Here is an 18,843-nt window from a genome sequence, read left to right on the forward strand (position 1 = left end):
AACAAAAAAAAAACACTATGCTTTGAATGGAGAGAAAAAGACAATAAGATTGACTAAAATATACCTCATATCAGAAAAAGCGTAAGAAAGCAGGGACGCGTTTGGTTGTATGTAGTGGAAATATTTGTAGAATAGTTTCGACATATTGTTATCATTTTTTACACTGCCTTGTGTTTACAATGATAGAGCAAGTGACTTGTCAAAATGCATAATGTATTTTTCTTTTTTGTTGGATTTTTAAATGTACAAAACATCCATGCCAAGCAGTGTTGCATTCTAGATGCCTCGTTTGTAGGATTTTTGTTTTCTCATGTTATATCCCCTTATTTTTGTTACTTGCCATAAATGTGTTTTTGATATGAACTCTAGAAGGATATTGTTTACAAAAATGTACAAAAACACTAAAAATGTGTGTTTGTTTTTCTGTTTTTTTGTTTTGTTTTTTTCAGTTGGATCAAGTATGCATGATTTTTATGGCTTTTTTTCTGCCTGTCACCTCAATACCAAAATGTCGTAGCAGAAGCCTCCCCTTATTCCTTTGTTTCGGTAGTACTAGAGCACCCTCGTGACACCATTTCCCCGGGCTGTACCTGTTATTGAGATGATGAACGGATTAGAGAAGCCAATAAAAACCTTTTCGTTACAAAAGAACTATCTATTCATCGTCTAATTTAAATACATGCAAATATTTAGCCACTGTTTCACATTAAATAATGCATTTCTTTTTTTCTATTTCACAGGAAACAAACCACGATGGTCTACTTTAGCTGTGATTAGCTGGCCAACAAATCAGGGTGTTCCCTGCCATCTGCCTATAGTTGGCTGGGCTAGGCTCCAGCACCCCCCTGCAACCCTTATGTGGATAAGCGGTATGGAAAATGAATTAAGTAACAGAAGTTGGTGGTGTATTAGCTACATATTGTTTTTCCTCTTGTTCCATTTCTAGGTTCGGGGATGAGTGGTTAGCGCGTCGGCTTCGCAGTTCTGGGGTCGTAGGTTCGATCCCAGGGTTGCCAAGGTTTCCCCCAGATCTGAATAACATGCAAGGTAGGCTGGTTAAACTCTGTAAATTACCCCTAGGTATGAGTGTGAGCATGAATGGTTGTCTGTATCATTCTGCCCTGCGATTGGCTGGGCACCAATTCGGGGTATTTTCCTGCTTTGTGTCCATAGCTGGGATAGGCTCCAGCACAATCTATGAACCTTGTGAGGATTAGCAGTTCAGAAATTGAGGGAATGAATTATCCATTTCTACCAACATCAACAAACGTATCAGTGACAACACTTCACGTTGTCAAAGCGATGGGCTGGGCACGGTCTGTTTTCGACTTTGGACTTCCAGTCAGTCAGTCGACCGCAGGCTGATGTTCAAACGTTATCACGCCCAAGTTGACACGGCAACATGCTCATAAAATTTTCAGAATGGAAAATGGCCTTCCCTCAGGAAGAATGTTTGAGGATTAGGATAGTATTTCATGACCCTAATTGTTTATAGTTGTGTGTTTCATGATGCAAATGTTATATTTTGAAGGAGTCAGACAGTCAGTGTAAAGTTAAATTGTCTGTTAGCTAGTGAAGTTTGAGATGTTTTTTTTTCCCCTAAGATGTCTGACAGGGAGATAGACAGTTTGTCCTATCAAGAAACGACTGTCGGCCAAACAGTATCTATCTGTCAATCTGCCTGTCTTTCGGTATGTGTGACAGACTATCTTTCAGTCTATCAGTCAGACACTCTACCTGTCTGTCTCTTGAACAGACTGCTTGTAGGCAGGTCAGACTGTCTTTCAGTCAGCCAGACTGTCTTTCAGTCAGCCAGACTGTCTTTCAGTTAGCCAGACTGTCAAAGGCAGATGGAAAGTCTGTTTGTTGGAAATTTGTGTTGACGATCCTGGTGTCTCTTGCACAGACATTTGTTCGGACAGTATGACTCTCCAACTGTCTACAGTCTATCTGTCTGTCAATCAGACAGTTTGCCTGTCTTTCTCATGAACAGAATGTCAAATAGTCTATCTGTATATGAGACAGACTATATATCAATCAATCACACAGTCCGTCTGTTTCTTAGGCAGATGACACGTCAATAGGAAACATGTTGGTGGTGAAGTGAAGACAACCAGTTGATCTCTTGGACAGGTTGTCGGTCGTTCAGTCTTTTGGACAGAAAGACAGACTGCCTTTGGTCAGGCCTTAGGCTCCCTGTCTACTTGTCCATTGGTCAAAAATATCTTCCTGCCCATCGGTCAATCATTTGGGTAGTCTATCCACCAGTCTCTGAACCCACGCGTCAAAGAGTCAAAATGGTCTCTTAGACCAAAAGACAGATAGTATTTGTTGGACAAACTGATAAACGCCTGTCACTATCTGTCTTTTAGATCTATCAAACCATCTTGACTCTTTGACATTTGCATTCAACGTTACTTATTCCCTCTTATCTTGTTGGATTATTCTCAAAAGTATTTCATGCTTTTGCTGAAATGTTGACAATCCATCTACAGAATGACTCAACATTTTCTTTGAAGCATATGCTGTTTTTTTTCCCTCACTGACGCAGGTGCTGTTTTTCGGGTCATTTTTTTTCCAACCAACGCCCTCCGATGACGCCGGAGCTCAACTCGTGTGTTGTATAATAAAAGAATCTCGGATCAAAGTCAAATCACAGATAAGGTCTTTTTCCATCAGGTAATATTGGATATCTATGTTAAACATCCCTTTTATTGTCCAAATATGATATAGATCGTTCTACATTTCAGTTCATGCTAGAAGTCAGTAACATTAGTTTATTTTTAGAACCATGCTGGTTTATTAAGGTGTGACAATTAGGACTCAAAGGTCACTAGCTACACCTTTGTCCTAGCCGAAACTTAATGGCCTCCCGTAATAGGGTTTAAGTAGCGTGACTCATGTTTGTCCAAGAGGTTGTTTCGGGGTTAATTGAAAACTGGAGGAGCTGTTTTAAATTCTTAGGAGAGTTGTGATTACCCCCTCTCTCTTTGTTAAACTTTTACCTATTTTTGTATTACCACATTGGTTGTCAATGATTGAGAACTCTAAAGCCACCAATGGCTCTAAAACATGAATGTCTATCACTGTTATTGGCAGGTAATAAGTCCCAATACTAATGTTATGATAGAATAATGTGTTAAATTAGGAGGTAAACTCTGTTATGGGAAGGTCTCCACCATTCATCATTGACTCCAAAAACAAATCATCCAAGATGTTATTAATTTTTCAACCCATAACTTCCTTATTTAAAGAACAAGTTTTTTCAAGCAAAATATATAACATTCAAAATTCCACATCAAAACGCTAGATCAGCAAACTATTTCTTTTAATTGATTTCTTTGTTTTAATTGTTTTTCATATTAATATATGGATCAAAACAATTATTCGTATATAATATAATTATTTTTGATTCCTAAAAATTCCACTGGGGATCCAATGACTCTTAAACCTGACGAAAAAGACCAAAGCCTCTCATAACATGCTTTAAAAAAAAAAAAAATATATATATATATATATATATATATATATATATATATATATATATATATATATATATATATATATATATATATATATATATATATATATATATATATATATATATATATATATATATATATATATATATATATATATATATATATATATATATATATATATATATAACTGTTTTCACTCAGTACAGATCTTAAAGTATTTCCAATTTTTTATGTATAGATTAGATTTAAATGATACATTCCTGTCTTTTCATATGCTTATAGCTGTTAAATTTAATACATACATTTCTTGATAATTGTACTTGTAGTATGGTCGTAATAATAGGGCTGATCCTACTTCCCAGTTTTTTGTTTATCACGACAATGTCTTGTCTACATTATCCGCGATATTCGAGGGATTACTGGAGTACTTTTTTCCCCCGACTTGATGCATTTCCTGGGTATCGGATCGGGACCCGGTATCAGCAGATTCTCCAAATCGAGCGACTCAGAGTCTCATACAAAAGAAAAAAACTGGTTTATCTTCGATTATAGATATCAATTTTGTATTTTTTTCCTAATATCTTTTGAATTTTGTCCTTTTATTTCCCAAAGGAAAACATCATCTGTCCTTTTTGTCTTTATCTCTAACAGGAAGTATTTGTGCACACAATTCCTGCCTCCTTAAAGGATTGGCTAATGATTAAAAGTCTGTCCGATATGAGTTGAGGAGTCATCATCTAAAGTGAGAGGACATTGAAGACCCTTGGACACGCGGCTTTCGGAAAATCTTCAGGTTTTTTTCCAATTATACTTTATATTTTTGGCTGCCCCGATGGCACCAAATAAATTGAAACTTGTTCTTTTTCTCTTTGTTACATGTAAGTATTTTTTCTTTCTCTATGTATTATATTATATCATATGATGAAAGCAACTACTTGATGCCTAAATTGCTGTTTAATACGTACCAGAAGTATCAGAAGATTATATAAATACATAAAACTAGTATTTGTTCAAATAAACTCAATTTAGGAAATCTAATTGAAAAAGACAGCTAAAATTGAGAAAATCCTTCATTTAAAAATCACTTTAAATGTTAGTAAATGAAGATATTTTAAGAAGTTTATTATCCACTATGTACAATAATAAGAAAATATATATTTTTTGAATTCTACATTTTACATTAATTCTTTATATTTTGTAATTTCTTCTAAATCTTTTAGGATTTTTTTAAAATGTAGGTCATTTAATTTTTTTAATTGAATATATTATTACATTTTAAGGTTTTGAAAATTCTAAAGAGGAATTTCTTAATATCTCCTTTTTATTTATTTTTGAAATATTGCCCCCAAAAATATTTTCATGATTTAAGAAATAATACATTTCTATATTTTCTTCTATTTCTTAGTTTTTTTATTTATTTATTTAGGCTTTTCAAACTTTTAGCTGTAATTTACCATTTGATTTTCTATATTTAGTTATTTTTAGTGATTATAGTATTCATGTATTTATCAGTTCAGTTGCATTAATCCTTTTTATGTATATTTGTTAAATGTAAATTCTGGGATCAAAATGTTATGTTATATAATAATGTTTAACTTTTTACATTTAATCGTACAAGCTAACGCTGTGTAAATATTTGACCAGTGTGTCGTTAAACACAATTAAATCTTACCGTTTTAGCCATTTGACCTTCCCATTTCCAAGAATATGAACACCAAAGTGCCTATCTAACAAAAATGGAGTTGACGTTGTAATCTGTAGGTGAAATTTCCTACCCCATCAGCAGGGGACATTGTGTCAAAAATATACTTTGCATCAGGAGAGAACTTTATTTATTTACTTTATTTGATTTCTACCATGATTCCAACCTTTTTAATGTGAAAGTAGACGTTGAAATCCGCTCTTTAAGGTTTTGCTGAGCATTTTTTGTTTATTTTTGTCATCTCCATTTGTTGCAGCTGCAGTGCAGATACAAACACAAAGAACCATGCCGGCCGGACCAACCACGTCCCCTAAACCAACAATAACCACACCGGCCAGACCAACCACATCTCCTAAACCACCAATATCCACCCCGGCCAGACCAACCACGTCCCCTAAACCACCAATAACCACCCCGGCCAGACCAACCACGTCCCCTAAACCACCAATAACCACAACGGCCAGACCAACCACGTCCCCTAAACCACCAATAACCACGCCGGCCAGACCAACTACGTCCCCTAAACCACCAATAACCACGCCGGCCAGACCAACCACGTCCCCTAAACCAACAATAACCACACCGGCCAGACCAACCACATCTCCTAAACCACCAATATCCACCCCGGCCAGACCAACCACGTCCCCTAAACCACCAATAACCACAACGGCCAGACCAACCACGTCCCCTAAACCACCAATAACCACAACGGCCAGACCAACCACGTCCCCTAAACCACCAATAACCACGCCGGCCAGACCAACTACGTCCCCTAAACCACCAATACCCACGCCGGCCAGACCAACCACGTCCCCTAACCTAACAACAACCGCGCCGGCCAGACCAACCACGTCTCCTAAACTAACAACAGAATCTACACCCACACAGATACCAGGTATATGTATTTATGTATTTATTTATTTATTTATTTATTTATTTATTTATATATATATATATATATATATATATATATATATATATATATATATATATATATATATATATATATATATATATATATATATATATATATATATATATATATATATATATATATATATATATATATATATATATATATATATATATATATATATATATATGTATATATATATATATATGTATATATATATATGTATATATATATATATATATTACATGTATACATATATTTATTTATGTCTAAAATGTATTTTTCTGTGTCTGTATTCTCACCCTCTTCCTACCGTGACAATGAAATTTCTCAAATACGGGATGAATAAAGTTCTCTAATCTAATCTAATCTAACAGTACCGTAGCATCTCTATAATTTAATCCTGTAAATCTTACATTGTTCTTTTCTCTCCCTCTTTGTCTTTCCCCTTTCTGCAGATATCTGTGATCGTCAACCATGTCCTTTCGGGAGCCAATGTGAGGCTCGTGCCAATGATACCCGTGCATGCTTGTGTATGGCTGGTGATTCCTTCAATGAAGAGAGCCAAAGTTGTGAGAGTGGTAAGTAGCAGTAGAAGGAAGGGAGATTTTTGCCTAGCAGTATATTGAAGAGGATTTGGGGCAAACTAATGAAAGTTTATTTGCCTTACTTCAGCCAAAGTATTCCCTGGAGAACTGCAAGTACTTGGAATAGAATTTGACAAGAACATGACAATCAAAACATCACCCTTATTTCAACAAACAGCCAAGGACATTTCCGACCAGGTAATTTTTTCTTTCCCTCTGTAAATTTCAATCGTGTGATTAAATTCTGTCCCTGCCGTGCAGATCGATCAAAATTTTGAAAAGACTGCCGGCTATTCTCATTCGATGGTGCTGGAACTCAAGTACGTCACTGCTTTGTTCCGTTCTCGCACAAGATTTGCACCCCTCAATCTTGTCATCTTTCTTCACCTAGGGCCATCCTAAATACAAAAGTAAAAACCGATCCCGGCATTAGTGCGACAATAGAGCTAATCTTCGAGACATCGGCTGAAATAACAACTCAAGAAATCTTGAACGCCATCACTGAAGCCTCGAAATGTGAAGATTGCCTTCTGGCCAATTCTACCTTTACAAGTATGTTTTTTAACAAAGTACACCAGGGATCGGGAACCTTTTTGACAGAAAGAGCCACAAACAATTCATATATTCAAGTGTTATTCCTTGAGAACCATACTCAAAATTTAAAAGTAAATATACATTAAAATGGTTGCTATTTGTACTAATTTTACCACTTTTAAAGTACAAACATTCTCTAAAATCTTTTGACAACATTGTCGCGCTATTGCTAATAAATGACAATCAATTGGAGTATGCATGCAGACTAATTTAATTGGAAAAAAAAGTTTCAAGCTGCACTTGAGGTAGTGTCAGTACCACAATGCTCACATACCACTCCTATTGATGCATTCAGGACTGAGCTTTCTCAATAGCAGTTCCCATATTTTACCTCACAGTTTAGCGGAGAGCCATATGCACCTAGCAAAAGAGCCACATATGGCTCCCGAGCCATAGGTTCCCTACCCCTGAAGTAGACGATATACAATGGATACAAACAATATACTAATGCCTTTCCAAATTCAAATCGACTAGACATTAATCTGTGTAGTAAGAAACCATGTGACGAAAATACCACTGAGTGTTTGGCGGGAGACAACGGCAAATTCACCTGCAAGTGTTTGAAGGATTACATCATTACAGACTACAGTGATCGTTTTTGTGTTGGTAAGTCAATTACCGTCACTGTAACAAAATGAGCAACCTAAATTTTATTCTAAAATTCTTCCCCCGGCAGCTTGTCCAAGTGGTCAGACACCCAATGGAACTCGGGCATGTATGAAGTAAGTCTTCTCATTTTTAATGGAATTCTTCAGAATCTTTCCATGTGAATAATTTTGACTTCTATTTATCCAGCTGTCCATTTGGTTATTCTGGTTTTAACTGCAAAGAAGGTGAGTTTGATAATTTCAGCCCTTCGTTGAATAAAGCGTATCAGATTCTAAACCAGGGGTGGGCAAACTTTTCGGCCCGGGGGCCACATTGACTTTAAAAATTTGACAGATGGGTCGGGTCAGCACAAGATATGATACATATAAAAAAGTGCATCCGTTAACAGTACATATGAAACATAAACAGAAAAAAAGTACTAATTTATTAACATACTCATCACTCATCATTAAAGTAGAAAATATAAAGTACAAAGTAAAATAAAAAGGAATGTATTAAGAAATATGTATGTTATAAAACATGATTGTGTTCTTGTTGATGCTAGTGTGGAAATTAGCCTTGGTGATCGTGGGTTCTGTGCTCGGAGGATTGCTGCTCATCACAGTTATTGTTGTGATTGTCTTGGCTGTCAGGTGAGTTGATTTTTTTTTTTTAGCCATCGACCAGATTAGTTGAGATTAGTTAATTAATTTCTTGGTGGCAGTAGCAAGACAGACACAAGACACACAAGACATTATAGACCTAGTTAAAAAAACTGGAGCCACACACAGGAAGTCCACAAGGTGGGGACCTTCTGCAGACTGAGGTTACCACACCATCCCTCAGTAGTCTGGAGGTTTTAAAGATTTTGAAGATCATCTTCCTTCCCTAGATGTGGATGTACAGTCAAAAATGAATATATTGTATATATTCTGTTGTGTCCAAAATAGCGGACCAAATTTCAAGTTAAATCCGAGTACCAGTAAAATTTAAGAGGCCAAACATAATAGGACCGCAAGAACATTATATGTATCGTTCGATATCAAAAAGACATGACCACTCAATACCACAAACAAAACCTGACCAAGACCTAAAGGCTTGAAATCATGACTGAGATTTAAATCTTTTTTTGGGCGGGTCAAAATGAAAACTGAAAGAAGTAAGGACAGACCTTCAAATTGTGTCTTGAATCAAGACCTATGGTGCAAATTCCAGTTCACCCATATGTTATTTTGTGATCTGTCTTCTGATGATCTTGACAGAACCCCAAAGAAAACTTCCAAATCAAGTAAAAACACCAAGAACACCAAAATGATCAATGGTTCCGATCAAGATCCTCTCGTTACGAGTCTACCAACCAATCACCAAGTTCCTTCGGTTAAGAAGGAACTGGCCAAAGGTGTAAAACCATTCCCCAACGGGGGGGTACCCAAGATACCGCGAGCCACAGCTGCAAGTGCTTGGGACAATAGCACCAACCTTGAGATGACACCTAGCAATAGCCATCAGAATTTAGTCAATGGGGGACGCCGTGTAAGTGTGTCTTAATTTCGTCAGGAAAAAAATATTTTTACTGGGAAATAACTGAGTATTTGTGAACGACAGGTACTCAACGAGAGCTATGAGGAAATGAACGACAGCCCGTATAATCGGCCACGCAACCAGACCAACCCATTTCCCCAAACAAGGACCCTGAACAACCCATACGCCGAATCTCGAGCGGTCAACAACCCTTACGCCCAGAGTCGGCCTCAAACCAATCCGTACGCACGGAACCAAGGGCATGCGAACCCTAGCTACTCAAATGATGATGGAAGGCCATTCAACTACTGAGAGTGGTTTTCTCGTCAGCAATAGCACATAAAAAAAACAATAAAAGTAAAATATAATAATAATAACAATCAGACATTGGCTTTGTCGTCATCATCAACAACAAAAGCCTAATTGTCTGCGTATGACGAAATTAGTAGTGCTTCTCCATAAGGTGCGTTTTCTCCGCAAAAGACCCAAATAAGTGAGAATTTCGGACAAGTAATTTGGCATTCTGCCGTTATGGATACATTGCATCACTCCTCGAGCAGATCACTTACCTCTCACTGTCTTTCACTTACCTTCAGTCACCTAGTAAGAGGCAGATTACCGCCCAACGTCTTCTTTTCATATTACCTCCCCCCTAAGTTATTACACAGAAGGGATTGTGTGTTGTACTACCGCAAGTTAAGAGTCCTGATGGATGTGGGAAAAAACTGTCCTTAAGCATATTTGTCCGTACTTTGTGGGACCTATAACGTCTCCCAGAGGGCAGCAGGTGGAACTGATTGTGACCAGGGTGGTATGGGTCCCCGATGATGTTCCTGGCTCTGCTGGGGTAACGAGGGTTGGCAATGTCTTCCAGTGAGGGCAGAGAGCAGCAGACGATCTTCTGGGCAGTGTTAATCACAACAAGAAGGCTGTTATTCATTTTGGGATCTTTGATCTCATTTTTCATGTTCTTTGCCCGCAAAATGTCTTCCATATTTTACTGTATCTACCTGTTCGGAAAGCACATCATGCATATTTTGTTTAATATTGTTCATGTACTGTCTATTTTTCTCATTTTTAGGAGATTATATTTAAATATAACGCCATTATGTGTCATCTAAACAATACTGTGAGCTGACCTGTTTTGATATTCAAACCTCTGTGCTTCTGTAAGTATCACCCATTTATCTTACCCCATGCTTTGTTGCCCTGATTACTCATTTAAAGGGGCATTACCATAAAAATTACACAACAAACACTTTAATAACTACTATTTTAGGTTAGAACTTTATTTTATCCCGTATTCAGGACATTTCCTTGGTTGTAGTAGCAGGACAGACACAGAAGACATTGTAGACCTAGGTAAAAAAAAAATGGAGCCACACACAAGGTGAGGAACTTCTGTAGACTGAGGTTACCGCACAGTTTTACACAATTCAAGTTTATACTAATTAACCGTTTTTAACTATGTTCATATTTGCATGTAAAAACTACACTATATTACTTTTGGGCTTGATTTTTGGGGGGGAAATGTATGAGTACCACTAGAGGGACGTAGTGTGATACATGTATACTACTGTTATATTAACCAAGCTTTTTTTACAGTAATGATAGATTCATTTAACTTTATAAACCGTCCTTGAAAATTCATTTGTTTGCTTCCTCATCTTTTTTTTTTTTAAATCTCGTGACCCTCTTGAGGACAAAAGTTAGAGAATATTGTTTTAATAAACAAGCAATATACCTTTGCGCTTTCGTGAGTTAAGGATTGAAATGTAACAAGGTCACATGCTGTCAAACACAGTTGGTGTGATCGCTCAATAATTCGTGTCGGAATGCATTTTACGGGTTTCAATTATATGCTTTTATTGTTTTGGGATGTTGAAAGATTGTAAAACTCACTATATTACAATGTATCTTTAGTCATTTGAACTAAAAAGGCACATTGTTCCAAAGAAATGAACAAAAAAACACTATTTTAATGCTAACATGTTAACTTATTTTTAAAACCTTAAAGAACCGATAATGAATAAATACTTTTTTTTTTAAGTAATGGTTTAAATTTACTGTCAAATAATTCATAATGGTCAAGAAAATTAAATTAGAAAAACATTTTCATAACGTGGAAACGTATTACTAAAGCATCAACACACAACATTTAAACAGCAGATATTTCAACTCAAAAATAGTTTTATGCCACTCTTTGGTGCAAAATTTGATATTTTAATACACAACTCCAACATGAGATTTGCCTTTTATTAGGGAAATGTGTCCTTTTTGCTAAAAAAATGTCGCTATTTATTTTGATTTCCATGTAAAATCAAATCAGAAGCCTTTATTGTCATCATACACAGCTGCGTATAATTAAATTGGCGGTGATACTCCACAAATTGCGTTTTCTCAATAAAAAAGTATAATAAAAAACATAAAAAGTAAAATAAAAGTATAAAAAGTCACATCCTGGTTAGGTAAATTCTGAAATACTGCACAATCTAAGATATTGCATATTGTTATTGCACACCACAAAGTTATTACACAGAAGGGATTGTGTGTCGTGCTAACGTAAGTTCAGAGTCCCGATAGCTTTGTTTTTCCAAAAAAGTCAAAGTACTGTTTCCTTTCAAACCAATTAAAAACATGTGGCTCTTCATGCTGATGTCAACAACTTGACGACAGGTAAAAGTTAATCTTAGATCAAGTTTATGTAAAGGGGATGAGCCATAAAAAAAAGTTGTATCCCTCCTAGAGGTCGATATTGGTGAGCTTCTTGCTACGCTTCACAGTTCATCTCCATCGTCTGACCACCTCACAATTTTCAATACAAGTGCTTGACTTTCTTCTCTTTTTTTAAATTCTTTTTTTTATTCTATGAGTGTCCTCATGATAGGCGAAACGCTTGACTGAAAATTCATCGGCGATGGACCTGGCAGGTCTTCAGCTCTTGACGCTTTTGACGATTTTTCAAGGAATTCACATAGCTGGAGGTATGGAATGAAATAAAATGAGTTATAAAGCTTTTTTCTAACTATGGAAATTTTAACAAACTTGTTACAAGAAGTTGTATTCCATGTCATTCTATTTCTAGGATCATTCCAATTTTTCTAAATATGTTTTGTCATTGAGAGGATGTTGTTTCAAGTATTGTGAGAAAAAGGGAAAATAAAATTTCAGCTCTGAAAGACAAAAAAAATAATAATTTGTGTTAATTTTCCAAATATTATTAAATACTGGGTAATGCATGTGAAAATAATTTATGAAAACTAAAAAAAATCTTGTTTTATCCTCTGAATTTTGACATAACATAAGATTCACATTATTACATGATGTATTTCCAGTAGATATTGAAGCAAATATAAAATATTTATGTTAAAATACAATAATTTGACTTCCTTTTAATATAACAGACAAATTGGTATCTAATTTTACGGAGATTTAAGAGTCAGGATGGAGAAGTTAAGAAACAGAACCAATTTCAAATTGATAATATAACATTTAAATAGAAAAAAGCTCTCATTAAATGTTTTTTTTCTTCAAAAAAATGAACCCAACCTATTGCAAAATGTAAATTTTAGTTTGCATGACCGACATTACATGCTCATGAATTGCAGATCCAAAGTACGCATCGTCCCGTTTACCATTTTTGCTGAATCAGTTGAACTCTCACGAATGAACTCCCCAAATCACATGTTTTGAGAGAAGAACCGTCGTAAAGCGCCATCGTAAACGCGGCGCCATAAACAAATCCAGTGGTCTAAAATTTTAATAAAACCCAATAAGATCTTCATCTAATGTCATGAAGATAACTAGATTTTTCCTGAATTTTGTTACATTTTTTGTCTAATTGCCAGGATGTTGTGAAAGCACCTTTTTTTGTGGGTTTTCCTGCAGGTAGTTGTGTCAGTGGACAGTTTGAATGCAACAGTGGACAGTGCATTGACATCAATTGGAAGTGTGACGGAACCAAAGATTGCACAGACGATTCGGATGAGCTCAACTGTCGTGAGTATATTGACATTAATATGGAAATCAATGTTGTTTTTATAGAACAATCTCTTGATTTTGGGGTTAAATTTCAGCTCCTGCAACATGCAATTCACAGCAGTTTAAATGTGTGACAAGTGGAGAATGCATCTCCTCCATTTTTGTCTGTGATGGAGAGAAAGACTGCCAAGATGGTTCGGATGAGCAACGAGAATGTGGTATGGAGTATGATTTGTTTTTGAAAAGTTTTTGTTTGATTTCATGTCTTTTTTTGTGCAATTAAATAGTTTTTTGTGCAATTAAATAGTTTTTTGTGCAATTAAATAGTTTTTTTGTGCAATTGAATAGGCAGTCAGACCTGCAGTGTAGACCAGTTCACCTGCCATGAAGGCCAGTGCATCCCTACCAAATACAAATGCGACCATGTAAAGGATTGTGTGGACAACTCCGATGAAAACAACTGCAGTAAGATAATACAATACACAATTATTAAATGAATACATCACATTTTCAATTAATGGCTGCAATTAATGGAGCGAGATATCCCATTAACCCATTTTGACCTAAATTCCCTGTATAGATATTTCAAAAAGTTGCATAATTGGAGGGGTATTCTCGTCAATGGCATTGAAATAGTCGTTTAAAAATTAATGGTTTTTTTTTTGTATTTTATAGACTACCCAATCTGCAAGGAAAAGACGTGTGCCAATGGTGCTTGTTACAACAACTCTCAGCATTGCAATGGACTGAACGACTGCAGAGATGGTTCAGATGAATATAACTGTAGTAAGTTCCGAATTTTATGATTTAATTTGAACACAAGAAAGAAGCTTTTAACAGGTGGATTCCATACGAGTGTCGCTCGAATAGGCAGTGGGAATATGATGTTCCGTGATTGTCCTCTAGGTGTCAGTAATGAGCTCTGCACAATGTATGGTTGTAGAAACGGCGAAGATGCGTATCATAAAGTTTCTTATTTTTATTTACATCATAAAAAGTGGGAATTGGTGCAATCTTTAGCTTATTTTTTTTCTTCAAACGTGTTAATTGTTATTAAGTCTGCGGCCGACATAGTACCAAATATGATGCTACTAACCCGGAAGTTAGTGCAGTCCACTAAATGACGCCCACCTGACAACATCGTTTGAAAACGTCCATGCTGAACAAATACATCATCCGTAGGAGTTAAAGTTTGTAAAATTATTTTGAAATCAATCTATGAATTTAAATATTATTTTTGTTGTAGTTTGCAGCGGTGTTTTCGTTGCCAAAAATTATGCTTGCATTGTAAAGTAAAACTATTAATGATTCTGAGCTGTCCTACATCGTATTGGCGTTTCTTTCTTTTCTACCTCGTACTTACATCGCCACGTGTAATTTTTTCGTCCTGGAGGTTTTATTTGATAAAGACTCGGAAAAAGAAATGGGATCCCAGGTCAGTACATTGTTTATTTGCAAAAGAAAAGACAAAGATTTTGGTGTTCTGAATATAAGTGGGTATATTTCGCTTACGTATTTTGGCCGCTAGAGGATAGTAGTGAGCACACTGTGTTTCAAGATAAGTGTGGAGTTTGTAACAAATATATGACTTGTATGATAAAGGAAAATAACATGGGATTACTGTGAATAATGTCAATAGGGTTATAGGCTGGTGAGAATATACTTTGAATATATATATATATATATATAACAACTGCATGATAATAAAGCACCAATAAGTCATAATTATAATCATTGGCTATGTTAATGACTGTCTTGCAGCCACGATTCACTGTCAAAGTTACGAATTTCAATGTGACAATGGCGTTTGCATCCCCAATTTGTTCTGGTGTGACCACAGGGATAACTGTGGCGACAACAGCGATGAACACAACTGCGGTAAATCAGCTTTAAATATTCAGGTTTTGACTTGAAACCTCTTAGGTAATCATACCTGTTTTCTTTGGCAGTCTACGACACCTGTAGCGGACACCAGTTCACCTGCGCAAGTGGTGCTTGTATTCCTCAACGTTGGGTTTGTGACCAGCTCAACGATTGCGGAGACTTCAGTGATGAAAAAGACTGCGGTAAGGATTACTCACTTATTCCCGAATTCTTGGAAATGTCATTTTCTACAGCTGACAAGTCTGATGCTTGCAGATATTGACTCCCGCGATTGCTACCCTGGCGAGTGGGGCTGCCCGGGTGCCGCGGTTTGCATACCTGTAGGGAAAGTTTGCGATGAGAAACCGGATTGTCCAGGTGGAACGGATGAGACCAACTCTACCACTGGCAAGACCTGCAGTAAGGTTTACACACAATACAAACATGGGTGGATCTACTGGGGTGGCAAATGGTATCCCCAAAAAATGGCTTCTCATCCCAATCGGCACCAATGAAACAAACAGCCAAACAAATAACTCCAGCCAAGTCACATCTGGCATATCTTGGACCCAGGGTTGTAACAATTAATTGTTTAATTAATATATTAATTATATAGTATATTGTAGTATCTATAGTATATTGTAGTTTATATATAGTATATTGTAGTATATATAGTATATATACTATATTGTAGTATATATAGTATATATAGTATATTGTAGTATATATAGTATATATAGTATATTGTAGTATATATAGTATATTGTAGTATATATAGTATATTGTAGTATATATAGTATATTGTACTATATATAGTATATTGTAGTATATATAGTATTTTGTACTATATATAGTATATTGTAGTATATATATAGTATATTGTACTATATATAGTATATTGTAGTATATATAGTATATTGTACTATATATAGTATATTGTAGTATATATAGTATTTTGTACTATATATAGTATATTGTAGTATATATAGTATATTGTACTATATATAGTATATTGTAGTATATATAGTATATTGTACTATATATAGTATATTGTAGTATATATAGTATATTGTACTATATATAGTATATTGTAGTATATATAGTATATTGTACTATATATAGTATATTGTAGTATATATAGTATATTGTACTATATATAGTATATTGTACTATATATAGTATATTGTAGTATATATAGTATATTGTACTATATATAGTATATTGTAGTATATATACTATATATACATAGAATCAATATACTAATATACCTTTGAAGCTCCTCCAGTAAATTGTCAATATAGTAAAGGATCAATATACTATAGGATCAATATACTATAGGATCAATATACTATAGGATCTATATACTATAGGATCAATATACTATAGGATCAATATACTATAGAATAGAAATACTGATATGTGAAGCACAATAGGTCGATAAAAATGATTACAAATTGTCATTTTGTTCACTTTTTTAATTGAAAATAATCTGTTGTTTCATCAAGAAAATGGTCATACTCATCAAAACGGATCTGTATTTTTGATTGTTTAGGTAAATTGGAGCTGATTGTGTTAAATGTATTCATGATTTTATACCAAATCAAACAAAATCCCTTTAATCAACTTGTTGCAGAATATCATATCCGATTAATCATTAAATATTTGTCACCCTCAAAAAGTTCCCTCTATAGCTCATAAATGTTTAACTAGGTCCGCAAACAGGAATACAAGAATATTCTTAACTTTAATAAAGGACATAAAGTGAAGGTGCGAGGGTTATCTCCACTGTAAGTATTTATAAGATGTTTTTTTTCCGTTTATTGCTATCCTTACAAACACTCGGTTTAACATTAACCTTCCCCAATGACACTTTCCTACTAAATACCAGCGCATGATAGCTGTAATTTCTGCACCAAAGAATTATAATAACACATCAGCAGATGATTAGAGCCGTTTAACATGTCTTGTAAGTCAACTGACCTTTTATGGATGTCCCCATCAGGTCTGGAACGATGCTCGGCCTTGAGCTGCGAGCATCTATGCCACGTATCGCCACAAGGGGGAACTTGCTACTGCCCTGATGGTTACATTGTGGGCAATGACAGTCGCTCCTGTGTTGGTAAGATGACGAATATTGGGGTTCTCCGCCACTGCAGAACAACATTTGATTGGGGATTGTTTTATGCAGATTACAATGATTGTCAAATCTGGGGGATATGTGACCAGCTATGCGAAGACCGGCCTGGAACGCATCGTTGCAGTTGTACCAGTGGATACGAACTGGAGCAAGGTCATGTCTGCAGGGCCAACCTGTCAGGTACAGTAAAGACCCATTTTTAACATTTTATGCTTATTATACTTTTGGCAGTGACTGGTTGGCAAGAATTTAAGGGTGTATCCTGCCTACTACAAATAGTTACCAACACCCCCACGGCCCTTGAGAGTTTCAGCTGTTTGGAAAATGAATGCATGAATACAATTAGGGCTGGTAGTCGATTATGAAATGTACTCAAGTATTTTTATAGTCAATTAATTGATTGGAAAATTTTTGACTTGCATATTTGTCCAAAATCTTTATTTTTTTGCCTAAAAATAGTAACTCTTTGATCGTATTTTTTCATATTATATTCTAATTTCTTAATTTTTTGTCCTTTTTTGTTTTATTAAGAGTTCATTTTAAAAACAACATAAAAGAAAACTGTTATTATCATTTTTTAAATGGTTAATATAGAAAATAAAAAGTGGAAATTACATTTTTTGTATGATAATCAATTATTTTTTATTTAAAAATAGAAAAGGAAGAAACATTTCCTTATTTTTTACTTTTTTCACTTTTAAAATGAATCATCAAACTTTCATTTTTCATGCTTACTATATTTTATCACGACTATCACAATAAAAATCTTGCCAACCACTTAAAAAGGCATTTAAAATTATATGAAATGTGTTTTTACAGGGATTGATTGTCTTTCCCAATTGAAATGGATTGGACGTCTATTCAACCTGTTCAATGCTTTTTTTTAAATGTATTTTTTCATTTCACAGATGGACAGCCGCACCTGATTTTCACAGACGGAGCCGACTTGATGATTGCAGACGTACACGGCCGCAATGTTCGGATTCTGGTGCCGGGTCAGGGCAAAGGAACTCTGGTGGGCGTGGCCGACCACAGGCACAGCGAGACCGTCTTTTGGAGCGACACCTATAAAAAGAAGGTAAGCCCCACCCGATGACCTTCCATTCCATAAGCGTCATTCTCCTATTTCTGGATTCGTAGGTGTTTTCCTCCAACTACAACGGCGGAAACGTTAAGGAGGTTCTCACAGCAGCGGTTAAAAACGTGCAAAACTTAGCTGTGGATTGGATCAATTTCAAACTGTACGTTTTGGAGGCGGCGGTGGAACGCATCGACGCCTGCAACTTTGATGGAGGGAATCGGGTTACGTTGATTGCAGAGAATCTGCTAAGACCTCATGGACTTGTCTTAGATCCAACAGTTGGGTGGGTTGGATTGTATGCAGAATACAGTGGTACCTCTACATACGAGTTTTCTGGTCCATATGTGGGAGAAACTCTTGTGAAGAAATCGTTCAGTGCTCGTAGATATCTGTT

At 35.6% G+C, this 18,843-nt stretch overlaps 2 protein-coding genes across 2 annotated transcripts in view; both read left to right on the top strand.

Moving 5' to 3' along the window:
• The first annotated feature begins 811 nt into the window (after positions 1 to 811).
• On the top strand, positions 812 to 11,057 carry LOC144211966 (uncharacterized). The gene is made up of 15 exons (XM_077739544.1): positions 812 to 869; positions 947 to 1,047; positions 2,552 to 2,679; positions 4,134 to 4,360; positions 5,441 to 6,079; positions 6,556 to 6,678; positions 6,773 to 6,882; positions 6,946 to 7,004; positions 7,076 to 7,236; positions 7,753 to 7,884; positions 7,955 to 8,000; positions 8,074 to 8,111; positions 8,432 to 8,519; positions 9,129 to 9,399; positions 9,472 to 11,057. The coding sequence occupies exons 4-15, from the start codon at positions 4,315 to 4,317 to the stop codon at positions 9,697 to 9,699; spliced, it is 1,941 nt and encodes a 646-aa protein (XP_077595670.1). The 5' UTR covers positions 812 to 869; positions 947 to 1,047; positions 2,552 to 2,679; positions 4,134 to 4,314; the 3' UTR covers positions 9,700 to 11,057.
• Positions 11,058 to 12,304: 1,247 nt separating this feature from the next.
• The window catches only part of lrp2b (low density lipoprotein receptor-related protein 2b), a 42,686-nt gene continuing 36,147 nt past the window's right edge, over positions 12,305 to 18,843 (top strand). Inside the window, exons 1-12 of the mRNA XM_077739765.1 lie at positions 12,305 to 12,371; positions 13,276 to 13,386; positions 13,464 to 13,586; positions 13,717 to 13,833; positions 14,044 to 14,154; positions 15,130 to 15,246; positions 15,318 to 15,434; positions 15,508 to 15,651; positions 17,234 to 17,350; positions 17,420 to 17,548; positions 18,277 to 18,446; positions 18,509 to 18,732. Of these exons, the coding sequence (XP_077595891.1) occupies positions 12,305 to 12,371; positions 13,276 to 13,386; positions 13,464 to 13,586; positions 13,717 to 13,833; positions 14,044 to 14,154; positions 15,130 to 15,246; positions 15,318 to 15,434; positions 15,508 to 15,651; positions 17,234 to 17,350; positions 17,420 to 17,548; positions 18,277 to 18,446; positions 18,509 to 18,732 (1,547 nt within the window). The remainder of the gene's footprint in view (positions 12,372 to 13,275; positions 13,387 to 13,463; positions 13,587 to 13,716; positions 13,834 to 14,043; positions 14,155 to 15,129; positions 15,247 to 15,317; positions 15,435 to 15,507; positions 15,652 to 17,233; positions 17,351 to 17,419; positions 17,549 to 18,276; positions 18,447 to 18,508; positions 18,733 to 18,843) is intronic.

This window comes from Stigmatopora nigra, chromosome 18 (genome assembly GCF_051989575.1).
Source record: "Stigmatopora nigra isolate UIUO_SnigA chromosome 18, RoL_Snig_1.1, whole genome shotgun sequence".
Lineage (NCBI taxonomy): Eukaryota > Metazoa > Chordata > Actinopteri > Syngnathiformes > Syngnathidae > Stigmatopora > Stigmatopora nigra.

Coding starts and splice junctions, on each gene's coding strand:
- LOC144211966 (XM_077739544.1), top strand. CDS start 4,315: ATGGCACCAAATAAATTGAAACTTGTTCTTTTTCTCTTTGTTACAT. Junction 7,885..7,954: donor CAGTGATCGTTTTTGTGTTG/GTAAGTCAATTA, acceptor TTCCCCCGGCAG/CTTGTCCAAGTGGTCAGACA. Junction 8,112..8,431: donor TGGTTTTAACTGCAAAGAAG/GTGAGTTTGATA, acceptor TGTTGATGCTAG/TGTGGAAATTAGCCTTGGTG.